The sequence below is a fragment of the Athene noctua genome, chromosome Z (genome assembly GCF_965140245.1).
Source record: "Athene noctua chromosome Z, bAthNoc1.hap1.1, whole genome shotgun sequence".
Lineage (NCBI taxonomy): Eukaryota > Metazoa > Chordata > Aves > Strigiformes > Strigidae > Athene > Athene noctua.
In genome coordinates this window covers 73678663-73692085 of record NC_134077.1, presented here as the reverse complement: position 1 = coordinate 73692085, position 13423 = coordinate 73678663, and the positions used below count along the sequence as shown (strand labels likewise).

Genomic DNA, 13423 nt, shown 5'->3' with positions numbered 1-13423 from the left:
TGGAGCGGGTGACTGTCCCCGTGCTCCTGCAAAGTTGACACTGCCTTGGGACGCAAGAGACTGAGCTGCTTCCACCGTAAATCTGGGCAGAAATTCACACGTGCAGTAGTAGTATTGATTCAATCACAAGACTCTTAATTTTGAGGTAGACAATCCTTTCATCTGATTTTTGTCCAAGTCCAGTCAAAATCAATACACACCATCACAAAAGTTCAGTTTTTGTGAACTCACATAGAGCTTCATCTAATCTATTTATCAATTTATCTTGAAGTCCACTGTTATTGTTTAAAGTGATTTAGCTAAATTTTACTTTGAAAACAGCCTTTGATATTGTTAACATTTTAAAATAAATATTGGAAAAGCAGCTTCAAGAATGCAGGACTAGCAGTATTCAGTCTTTTGAAAATAGAAAATTAATAGTGAAGCCACATTTGAGTTCCTTCACTATTAATTTTTTCTTCATAATTAAACTACACAGTCAACTTCCAAGATTATGAACACTGTACATGTCCATGATAAAGTTAATCTGAAAGACTCCAAAGAGTTCGTAAATTGAGCAAATTTGGATACAAACTACAAATTCAGATTCTGCTTATCATATATTAAGAGATTTCACAGTTCTCCTTTAAACATTTTTGATACAGTCAGGCTCTGATGAGTAAGAATCTTTACACCTGACACACCTTGGTCTGATAAGGAAGTTTCATCAACTGTACTTCCAGTAGATGAATGTTACTCAGCTGAAAAAAACCCTGAAAATAAACCCAGAGCAAGAAGAACAAGTAACTGATTTAGCTGTAGCTGAATCACAAAGGTTTCACTTTTCTTGCTTCTTGTGAGTCAAATGTTCCAGCAAAACTCCTTGAGAGCTTTAATTCTGTATGGTGGCTGGGCTAGTAATACAGATCCACTGTTTGCAACATTAATGCTCCTTTCTGAAATGAGACAACAGGGAACTGTGGAAAGATTAGGTTACCTACAAAGCCAGCACCAAAGGAGTAACAGATTTGCAGCCTCATACAGGGCATAAGTTATAGGGTGAATCTTTAACCAGGATAGTAATTTTACACAGAGTCTGGAAACACCAGCTGTTTTTTCTAATTACTATCACACAATGCACACACAATTCACAGCATATCCCTGGTTTCTTTAACTTTGCCAGTACACCTATACTTCATGTGCTCAAACTTTGCAAATAGTAAGTTTACCACATTCTTTAACCACTTCCCCACAGTCTTGACTCTTTCAAATGGCCCCAGCAACCTGCAGAAAAGACTGACACAGAAACTAACAAGAGATGCAAAATCCAGAACAAAGTGCAGAGCAAGAGAGTACTGGAGTATCTTCCTCGCTTGCCTTCAAAGCTCTCTCTTTGCCAGGAACTCAGACTATTTTAAAAAGTATTTAAATAACAGTAATAGTAAGTACATAAACAAGTAGAACCAATAGAAAGAAAAAATGTAAGGCAGGACAAAAGCATCCTGAATAGTGCATAAAGAAGAAAAAGGAAGCAAAAATTATGTCCTGTAAAAGAAGGTGCAATCTGAAGATACAAGTCAAGGTAGGAGTATTATGTTTTTAAACTGTGTACTTTTATTAAAAGTATGAAACTCCACAGGATTCTGAATCCCGTGGTGCATGAATTGTTAGCCTGTGCAACTGCAGCACCAGCTACCCTCATTCCTCCTCTCATCCCTTATGGTTACAGCTAGCTACATGTTGTCACTTGCCTTTGTTTATGATTAGTAATTAAAACAATGAAATGGCCACGCCCAGTCTCAGCAGGTGCTCACATACAAAAATAGCCATCAGAAAAGACAGCAGAGATGACCACAACGCCAGCTGGCCAACAAACTTGGGTACTCAGAGACTGCTCCCTAGGCTCACTTGCAGGCAGTATGACTCTTGATGGCTCCAATCTTCTACTTGGATCTGCATACTACAATGGGAGAGGCAGGAATGTGATAAACCATTCCAAAAATATTTCCAACACGGATCAAGCTACAGGCAGAGCAATTTCAGCCCAAACTCTGTCCTGCTGATGTTCTTGCCTGTTACTGATACTTCAGCGTGGAACTTCAGCAGCTCTGAGAAGAAAATAGCATAAGCCAAAGTATTTATATATTCCCAACAGGAAAGTTTCTAGAAATAAAGAGAAAGTTTTGAGACACTGATTCCCAGAAAAACAGACTCTACAACTCAAATAGAGTAATAAAGCAGGTATGTTTACTCCGGCTGGGGTGCAAGGGGATCTCTCCACAAAGCTTGCACCCCCACCGCACATTTTACCAAAAACTTATAGTGTGGATATCCATATTCATTGGGTTACGTAACACAAACACACATATGCATGAGTGAGGCTGGGGTAGTTCTAGAGGCTGGGGTCAGCAGTTTATGTTCTCTTTGCACCTGGGCATTGCCTCCTGGTGGTTGTCTTCAGGGGTCTTTGGGAGGAAGGCTCACAGTCTTTCTCACTTTGTTTTTTGGCCAATTTCTTGAATAACAAGAGTGTTTTTCAGACCGTTTACTTTTTATATTATCTAAGAGAACCAACAGAACTTCTACCATTCGTATATGGCTATCTTTACTCATTAGCAAAATTCCAACTAGTTAGAGCCACCTGTTACTCAAGGACAAAGGTATAATATTTTGCTGAACACTGTAATCTGTGGTAGATTTTCACTGTGAACTGCTTTCTTTTGATGAACACAGTAGTCCTTGGTAAAATTCCACAGAACAGTCTGGGCAAGCAGGATTCTTAGCAATATTTAAAAATTACTATAACTTGCTATAAATAAGTAAATAAGTTGCTAAGCAGTTTTCTATAAGTAAATAAGTAAATAAATCTCAAAACAAGTAATCATTTCTCTGTATCAACACCCAGGCCAGACAACTAAACCCAAAATTGCTCACTGTGATACCCAATCACAGTAAGACATTCTGTGGGCAAGATATTTCAAAACTCAAAAATAAATGCAGATATTACTGTAGATAGTGGTAAACAGATTCAATAGGAAAATGCTATTTTAAAGCCTAAGTTTTTGGGTATTGAAGATTTACAAGACAAACTCAAGCAAGTCTTGTTCTTAATGGGGTATCTCTACATGTCTGTACATGTCTACATAGCTGTCTGCATTCCCTTCTTCAGAAGTGGTAGAGAAAACATTTAAGATCACAGGAATGTAATCCTTTTTCGCTATCATTCGTAACTAACGAATGTTTAGAATATCCCTCTAAAAGATAAATTCAAGATAAAGTACATATAACTACCTTAAATAAGAGAGATGCTACACAATGATTCTCATCTGCTGCCAACCTAGATCATTCACATGCTTTAGAGCATTGGATATAGTAAATGTGGAATGACTCATGCACAGGAAATAATTTATATATTATGTTAAGCACAGCCATAAAGAAATTTCCAGATGCCAATCAAAACAGGTTTTAAGTTAAGGTCAATTACATAACACACACACACACACACACACACACTGAGAAAAATGCAAAACAAAAACATTGCTTACAATCTTCTCCACAAGAACTGAGACAAAAAATAACATCACGGAAGTTTATGACAATACTTAATCGTGTACTGAAGACCTTCAGATAAAAACAGCAATAAACGTAGTATAAGAAAATAGCAACAAATATAAAAAAAATACTGCATTGCAGTAAATAATATACATGGAAAACATTAAAATAACCTCACCGAGCGCTTCCTGTAAACACAAAGAATCACCTTTCCAAAAGGTGTATTTTTACACACATCTCAAAAGGCAGGCACTTTTGGCTTTAGAATCATACTGTGAATTTTATTTCCACATCAACTCCAACATACTCTAACTTCATGACACTCACATAACTCTGTGACAATTTTTTTTTTTTTTTTTACACAGATGGAAGGACAACTTCTGAAGCTAAGCCAAACTAACTTCATTTGTTCAAGCACTTACAGTGGATTACTTTTTGCTAAGTAACGTATACGTAAAAATACACATTTTAAAGAAATACACACAATGACAAGGTAACACTTAGATTGTACACTTTATTGAATCAGACAGATAAAAACTAATACAGGGACAGGTGTTCACTTTATAAACAGCAGTAGTAGCTTAAGTCATTGTTCCCTCAGTTGCTTTTATGTCTTTCCTAGCAAAAGTTTCCAGCTCCCATCTCTGTGAGCAGAATGATTCCCACTGAAAGCTTTCTGATCTGGTTTAGAAAAAGTCAACTGAGTCAGCTTACACAGTCTGAACTAGTCCAGCTGATTTGGTCCAAAGCGAATAAGGGAGCACTGACATGAATTCAAATGACAGAGCTGTGGGTACAGTGACATCTCACAAACAAACAGATTAGCAGGAAGAGATGGTGAAATTATTCCAGCACGTCTGGAAACAAACAAGCACATTCTGGACTTAGCTGGGGCATCTAAAACATACCGGGTACACGTTTGTTTAAAAACCAAGCAAACTCCAAAGTGTTTCCAATACAGTTAAACAACAAAACAGATGCTTCTATAGCAGCCACTTCTTTTAAAGATTTTGCAATTAAAAAGCAGTTTATATTTCATACAGGCTTGACATCGTTTGTATAAGTAATATGCTGTAATCATAAATTAGTTGCCTTATAAATATTTAATTATTATAAAATGTCTAATTTAAGCAATTTGGTGTAAACAGCAAAAATTTAAACAGTATTTTAAATATTTGCACTTTACAACTTCCTCCTTCCATATATGCACTCATAAAATATTGTTTATTCAGAAATAAAATATAATTTTGAAGAGAAAGATAGGTAAACAGTAAGGAGGTTCAGCATCTTGCATATTTGCATATTATTATTGCACCATAAGACCTTTTATTTAGAGTAAATTTAGCGCCACTGACCAGTAACAATTTCACAATTGCGAAGAAAATTGGAGTTCTCAGTCTCTTTGGAAAGGCCAAGGATCAAACAGCATTTGTCTGACTAACCTGGAGGAATTCTTCTCTCATCAACACGTTTATTAACATTTTTTAAATCAGTGAAGTCATTCTGTATCTCATCACAGTGAGACCTTCAGGGCTGGTCCATCAGCTCTTACTGAAGTCATTTTCAGTGACAACAATGAAAGCTTAACTGTGCCCTAAGTTCTTGCTCTTTTCCTTTGAAACTGTGAGACCGATCTTTTTTTGGGTCCATGGAGAAGACAGATGTTCGTAAGCCAAAATCAAGCAACCCAGCTCTTCTTTGTTATCACACAGCTATACCACAATTAAATTTGGTGTTGAACAGTCCAAGAAAGCTACTATGGCTACCACAGCCAATACAACCAACAGAGAAGATGGCAGGTCAGGTGTGGGAAGAGGGCCTTCAGTAAGCACAGTGTGGCACCCTAGCTAATGATTCCTGGTTTCTAGGCAGTTTGCCCTACAGGCTTGCTCAATGGCAGCTCTAATCTCCCTGTTCTGTTTGTTGAACAGCAGACAGAAATCATGAGGCTGCTCGTGACTCTAACAAAATTCCACATGTTCAATACAAACAAAGTTAAAGTGCTAGTGAATTTTGATTCTCAGAAACAACTGGGGAAAAAAAAAAGTATTATTCTCAAAAAAACCCCCAATCGCTTCAGTTGTACTTCTTTTACCTCAAACATCATATTCTTTTTACACAGGCATTCAGTGACTCCAAAGTGACAGGAACCTGAATCCAGCCTACCACCAATGCTAAACTAATCTGCAATCATAAACCACTTTGAATACTTCATATAGAATATGTTGCTACACGGTCATTTAAAAAACTTTTCAATTGTATGCTTGGAATTGCTTGACTTGGCCTTTTTGGATACTGACTGTGAAGCTGTTAGTCCAGACCTAAAGTTAAAGAAACAAAAAAACCCATAAAATATACACCTACACAACTTTTACACACTTAACATTTTTCTAAACTTTATTATTTTAAAATGAGCTGTGCACTCAAGTTTCCAGAAAACCTTTACCTTTTTGCTCCTTGTGATGGATTTGTGCATTGCTGTCCTCTAATTAAACCTCCTGAAAAGTAGTTGGAAATGAACAAAATTAATTATTTCAAAAAAGGACGAATGCTTCAGAAACTACATAAATGGCAGAACTTTTAAAATAACAGTTAAGCTAAAGCTTTTCTTCTTTTTTTTTTTACATAACCAAATTTAATCTCTCTCAAGGAGTAGACATTTTATTATCTGCAGTTTGAGCACTGTAGTTTTTATTAAAGTTTTTAAAAAAGAAAAACAAAAAGCCTTTAGTTTATTGAATTATAAGGGATTAATTTGAACCTTGCTGAAGTTTTCAGAAATATTTCAGCATAACATAGTTGATTTTCAAGGTGGTTGTTGAAAACTCTACTTTTCATTTTTTTATCCTGCAGGGGGAAAAACCAATCTTTGACAACAGTAAGTTTTTCATTTATTATAAAACAAAGCCTGTTTCCATATGTAACAACAATATAAATTTTTTTGTGTAAAAGATTCATATTGTAAGTCTTAACTGTGTTCTGATAATCTGAGCACACTAGCATTTTCATTTCTTCTTATACAGCTCCCAAGTTAAGATGAGGGATACAGTACTTTAAGCAGATACTTAACTACCTGCACACTTCCTCTATTCTGGCCAAAGATTAACTCTTCATCGAAACCAGAAACTACTTGAGTAAATATGCTACTGGTTTGGCATGCAGTTATGTGATACATTTTATTAGATGTAAAACATGCTTGCAAGTTCCTGCCTTTATGCTTCAGTTCACCACCTCTCTGGTTTTGCCAGCACATTACATAATGGAACTTTTCTGTCAGCTGAATCTCTGAACCAATCCAGGTTTTTCACTGATTTTTCACTTAAATCTCAGTGGCCTTACAAACATCCTTCTGAACATGGTCAGGGGTAGCAAGCATGCCATTTACAGAAATGAGAAGTAATTCCTTTGCCATTGCCACCATTGTGGCGAATGAGAATGCACTGTGTAACTGATCACTTTCAAAAATCTAGTTTGTTATGAAAACTGATTTTTTTTTTTTAAATAAAAATGTTCACTCTTACACAGGCCTTTCTCAGATGAACTTGTTGCCAAAATCTCAAAGCCCTGAAAAGTTCAAAGTCCACAATTACCCAATTATTTTAATTGTACAAGCAGATCATTTGGATAATCAAATATATCCTAATGTGCATACTCACCAACTGTGTTTGAGTTTTCCATATTATAAGTCTTGCTAGGAAAATCTTTTTTTTCTGTCAGCTCCTTGATAAGGCCTTTATTTAAGCAGACATCCACGTGTCTGTTAAATGACACCAGACTGGTGGTTTTCTGTTCTGAATTACAAACTGGACAAACAAGAACACTGTCTTCTGTGGCTTCAAAGGAACAGCATGAACTAGTCTCTTCTGCATGTTCAGTCTTTTCAAAATGGTCTTCACTGTCTTTTGAAATTCTTTTGGGGAAGAGACACTGTTTCATACACACATTTCTAGCAATATCACTGAGATTGCTCGGCTGTTTTTCTCTGTGAGATTTGTCAGATATTACTTGACTGAATTTTTCTGTGCAACTGCTAGTAGAGTTGTCAGATACACTTGCAGACTGGTCGGTTCCTGCTAATTGATCGGGTTTATTTTTTTGGCATTCATCAACATTTTCATTTTTAAACTGTGGAAGAAAGTTAAGTGTATTTTCTCTTGAATTGTCATTATTGGATATTTCCATGGCATCTTTAACAAGAGTTCCACTGAGACACTCATCAATATGCCTATTAAGCTCTTCCAAATTATTGCTGCTTTGCTCTTCAAAGCAAACAGGACAGGTGATGATCTTAGACATATTAGAATTCTGTAACTCTGTGACTTTCTTTGTTTCTTTCACAAAATTTGCTGATGATTTCCTATCATGAAACAGCTGCTTACCTACAGTTTCACTTGGAGAAAGATTCTCACTGCTTAGTTGCCTTGCAGCTCGCTTTTTATCAAAAAAACTCCCTCTGGGAGATGTTTCTGGATTTTTTGTGAAATATTCTTGGTTGGACTTCCCTGGCTGAAGCCTTAGAAAACCAATGTCTTTTCCTGATTTTAAGAAACTCATAATGCTTTTCTGTTGGTACTTCTTCTCTTCTTCACTTAGAAATCCTGATACTCGTACCCCTAATGATGAAAAACAAACATAATATCTATTTTACAAAAAATTACTAATTCTTAATTAACACCTTTTGAGGTATACCTCCACTCAATGAAAGTGCATTTTATCTCCAGAGAGAGACTATACCACCTGCAAGTGCTGACAATGGATCACAAGGTTTATCCAATTTTAGACGCAAATACTTGCCCAATCATATTATTAATTTCAATATCATGAAGTTATAATTGATTGCACTGTAACTTGAGGCTATAAACTTAATATAAGTTCATATATATATACATAATTCAGTCTGAAAGAGTCTTGCATAGTTTCCCCAGCAAAATACTCTTTTCTTCATTGCATTCTAACACCATAGAAAAGTAAGTTTTATGTATCACTGAATTGTTCAAGCAGAATATATAAGCACCTGCAACACACAGGTCAGTCAAAACACAGAGTTTACTTTTGACAGAAATTTTCAGATTTCTTGCAGAACATAGCATCTTCAAATCTATAAGCACTTCTATTTAAAGCATTTGTTTCTAAAAGAGGTTATGGACAGAAACAACCTGTTGCTGTGGTGCAAAGCAGATTTAAAAGCTCTCAAGGCAGCAGAACTAAGCATTGCTGTATGTTAAGATTCTATTCTCATGTTGTTCCAGGGGTAACAGGAAAAGTACAGCTTCAATTAGTAAGACATTCCTGAGTCACCATCAGCACTTCAGATCTGTTTCACTTTGCAAAAACTACCAGGGTAACACAGAAAGGATAAGTCGATTTATGCCAATTTGACTGAAGAGTACAGTCTATTACTTTGATACGCTACAAGATCTAACTCTAGAAAGTAAGAATGAGTTTGAAATCTTTTACCCATAAGTCTTATCCGTAAAGGGTGAGGAGCAATGTTATCAATTTCTGTTCCTAGCAAGTCTTTAGCAACAGCAAATATTTCTTCCTCAGTAGAAACAGAAGACAGCACAGTTGAAGCTCTTGTTTTTACTTCAAAGTTCACATTCTTTAGCTTCAAAGTAACAGTTTTACCCTAAGCAAAAAAAAAAAAAAAAGAAAAAAGAAAAAAAAAAAGAAGAAGGTTAAGCATGTAATTTACAGCACAGAAACAATTACTATGTAGAATCTACATAAGGGCCCTAAAGCCATGGTCAAGACTGTGTACTTATCTGTGTATGGCAAGGGGCCCTGCCAAGAATTTGTTTGCAAGATTCTGCACTTGCTCCTAAACTGCTGCCAAAGTCAAATTCTCTGAACTGGGTCATTTGGCTGTGGTTCCCAGCAGACCATCTGCCACCAGTGCATGTTCAGTAGATTTCATGCTCTGGCTACAACTTCTACCTTGTCTACAAAAAATTATTTCCTCACTTGGAATATTTCAGTGCTAGATACTTTAACTTTGCTGGGAAAACTACCTTTTTTTTTTTTTTAAGGATTGGTTGAAAATTGACTTCCTCCTGCATGGTGCTATCAGAGACACACACAGAGCATCTGTCTTTAGCAGATATTCCCCCGGCAACACCTTCCAAACCATCTGTGTGATTTAGCGTGTCCATCCAAATGTAAATAAATGGCACTCCTTTTGTTTGGGTGCCTTTGTAAGATTATTCCTTTGTCCTTCTTAGCTGGTGATTTCCCTTTCAACCTGCCATCTTTTGAGACAAACCTTAATGGCTGAAGAAGACTAATCACAATTTTTTTACGTCTTAAATGTTACTCCTTGCTTTACCATGAAGACCTCCATAGAAAATATGAACTGTTCTTTCCAGATAATAAACAAATTTGGAGAGAACGAATACAGGGTCAGTTCCTACCATTCAGACCATTCTATGGTATGAATAACTTGTTAACCAGTACGGACATGTGAACTTCTTACACTACACTACTGGCTATTAACTGGATCCTGTATGAATACAGGAGAGAGACACAATGTTTTGAATACATTAATATTACAAGATTGACCAAAGCACAGCTCACAGTCAGTCAGCTTGTTTATAAACATTTCTTGTTTATAAACATGTACTTGTTTATAAACATTGCTTTTAGCATAGAATGTTTATAAGCTGAATAACTTATTTTTTTCCATGCATTGCTTAGGTTTTTTCTGTATTATTAGATAGCCACCTGAACAATGTCAAAATGCTGCCTGAATCATTCTAAACCTTTGCAAATTAAAGAATAGAGACTTCTGAAGATAGATTGTATGGTACAATGCTACTGAAAGTATTCACACTAACACCGCATTTAGTAAGTCTGAGTGCAAAGTGCTGTCTTTTTGCAAATAAACAGAAAATAATATAAATACCTTAAGTCCCTCTTTCTGTAGCACTTGAGCAAGGTCTCTGCAGAGTTCTCGACACAAGTTGTACTGGTCTTCTGCTGTGTTTATTTCACTGAATGTTCTAAGATAAAGATATGAATTTTTTTTCAGTATGAATCCTCAAATTTGTTCAGTGGCTGCCATCTAAAAGTATTTTTTTGTACACTTAAACAAAACTACATCAGAAGAAGGTTGTATAGGTTTGGCTGTTTACTTCAAGGAAAAATTAGTATTAATATGAATGTTATACAAACAGATTTGTGTACATTTATGTCTTTTTAAATGTTTGCAAAGCCCTTCAAATAATGAAGTAATTTGGCTTTCAATTTTTCAGGAACTACTTGAAAATGTATCAGATTTAATGTAATCGATGCTTAAATACTTGCAAGACAGAATAGTAACACCAACTGAACTCATGGACCCAGCCAAGTTATTTGTATTTAATCACCTTTGCACTGTGCTATGTAACATCAGAAGGAACAAAGGATTAGAAAGTCAACATCAGAGTCAAGTATCAGAAATAAATAATACAGATGCTAGGGACAAGATGCCAGCTTGGATAATGCTGTTTAACCTCAGAAGAAAAAACTATCCTTCTGCCACAAATACTACTAACTGCCTTTGCTAGAGCTTCTTAGCAGGGGAATTAAAGTTTGGTTTTTTTGTTCTACACTTCTTCTGTTTTTTAGTAATAACATGAGAAAAGGCTACCTTCAGTAAACAGTGGTTTTAAGAGAAGCAAGAAGCAAAACTTAGAGCCACCAGATGCCTTTGTAAAGGTCTCACACATTCATTGTTTCATGTCAGGCTTTATATTTACAAGTGTAAAGTCCTTTACCCCTGTAAATATAAGTCCCTGGATTTCACATTTCTAAATTATATTCAGGTTTACCTGATCACATTGAAAAGTCATCCTCTATTATGATTCACATTCCCTTAAGAACATCTGCATGCTGCTGAAGTAACATGATATTTTACTGTGGGTCCCATGCCATTATCCAAGGAGTAACTCATGTTATCCTGGCAGTGCTGCAGTGATTTACAGCACTGCAATGCTGTAATAATTCGGAAGCTCCAAAAAGTACTAGGTCAGGAAGGGGCAGGATAGAGAGAGTGATACCTCAGGCAAGTCTCTTCCCCCATATAAACCAGTTTCATGATCTCAGCAGTCCCTTGACATCTCTGGTCTAAAACCATTTCCCTTAGGGAAAAAAGAAGGATGAAAAAAAAGCACCAAAGGCACAGAGGTACCCAGTACTGGTCTGCCTGCAAATCAGCACAAGACTACAGCCATAAATTTCTCTGCTCTGGTGGTACCAAACCTTACGGGGCTTACTTAAGCTGCCTACAGCTATCAAGTCTCAACAGGAGTATTTTCTTACCTTCTTTTCTAGGAAGAGACAACACATGAGGGCAGGGAGAATTATTACAGTGCTCTACAGATTCTCCTTGCAGTATTTCCTTCTTAAAAATGAACTTTTGGAAACAACATACATCACCTTCTTAAGGAACTTTACACTGGTAAAAAGTTAGGAAATGTAACCAATTTTAGTTAACCATGCAAGTCTACCTTATGCTATATTTGCTATGCATGTGACTGCAGGCTACTAGACTGACAACTGACATTAAACTGGAACATACAAAGAAATTCCAGCCCTTATATATTTCCACCCTATATTATGGCTTTATTAAAGACCACTTTGATACATTAAAGGCATTAAGAGAATCAGATGATGAAAAAAGAGAATACACAAACTGACAGAAGTACCTCCACTGCATTCTGAAGCCAAGGAAAGAAACAGGGAAAGCTTGACTCTGATTTAGTGAGCTGCTTGTATTCATATGTGTTAAAAAAATGGATACACACAATAAAATTATATAAGAAAAGTATACACTACCTGACATTAAGTAGGTTTAGTGATTAATGTAATTTTTTTTCAAAATCAGAGGCATACCTTTCAATGCTCATACTTTTTCTTTCTCCATCCCTTTAAAAAGAAGAACAATTTATTATACTCACTTTACCTGTTATCTTTTCAATAAACTCTGAGTCAACCAATCATGCTTCAGTAACAGCAGTTTCTTCTATAAAACCTGGATTTTATTTTTTTCTACAAATCTTGTACGTCAAGTTTAAGTGAGTGCAAAACAGAGAATTTTTTTTTTTAAATGTTAACCTACCATAGATGAAGTAAAGACACAGATCAGCCATAGACATCAATAAAAATAGTTTGTTTAAAGAAAAAAACAAACCAAAACCCAACAAAACTCCTCTATCATATCAGAACGAGTCTTATTTAAAACAAAACTAACTACAAATCCTATGCTGCCTTACCTAGCTGTAACTGTGAAGCACTGCTATAAAATCCTGAATGTACTGTGTGTATTGGAATAATTGTTCATCTTAGGAATTAGTTTGCTTTCTGTCTGAACTATTGCCCATGTTAAAGGTGATGTGTTAAGGCTGGTTTTGTTGGCTTGTTTCTTTCTTTCTGGTTATAATTAATCATCCTTTAACAATTCTGGATATAAGGATTTCCTCTGAGCATTTTCTTTTTAGATCCTTCTTCTGTTTGTAAGTATTAGAAATAAGAGATATGGTATTCTCAGATTTTCATAAAAGAAGGTGGCCAAAACAGTAACCATAAGATGAACTATTTACTAAAGACTCAGGTGTTGATATATTAAGGGCTTGCTTTCTCCACACTAAAATAACTGAAATCAAGTTGGTACTAATAAGAACAAAACCAAGAAACAAATTTCTTGGACAACACCATTGAAAATGTGTTCCCTTTCACAATGATAATCTTGGCTTATGAAATGATTTTTTAAAGTACTGGGAGATTTTCTAGACTGTACAACACCTATACAGGGTGAATAAGGGGAAAGAGTGCACCAAGGTTGCATTATCTTAACAGAAACAAGTATTTGGAAGAATGCATTTTATCTTTCATCAAGACACCTTCACATGCAGTC

At 35.8% G+C, this 13423-nt stretch overlaps 1 protein-coding gene across 4 annotated transcripts in view; it reads right to left on the bottom strand.

Annotated features, from left to right (window-relative positions):
• Positions 1-4025: 4025 nt before the first annotated feature.
• POLK (DNA polymerase kappa) overlaps positions 4026-13423 on the bottom strand; it is a 34318-nt gene continuing 24920 nt past the window's right edge. For all 4 annotated transcript variants that reach the window (XM_074931986.1, XM_074931984.1, XM_074931988.1 and 1 more), the window contains 6 exons: positions 12403-12435; positions 10433-10529; positions 8989-9160; positions 7188-8144; positions 5978-6029; positions 4026-5852 (listed from right to left, as the gene is read on the bottom strand). In XM_074931986.1, the coding sequence (XP_074788087.1) occupies positions 5768-5852; positions 5978-6029; positions 7188-8144; positions 8989-9160; positions 10433-10529; positions 12403-12435 (1396 nt within the window). In that variant the 3' untranslated portion in view covers positions 4026-5767. The remainder of the gene's footprint in view (positions 5853-5977; positions 6030-7187; positions 8145-8988; positions 9161-10432; positions 10530-12402; positions 12436-13423) is intronic.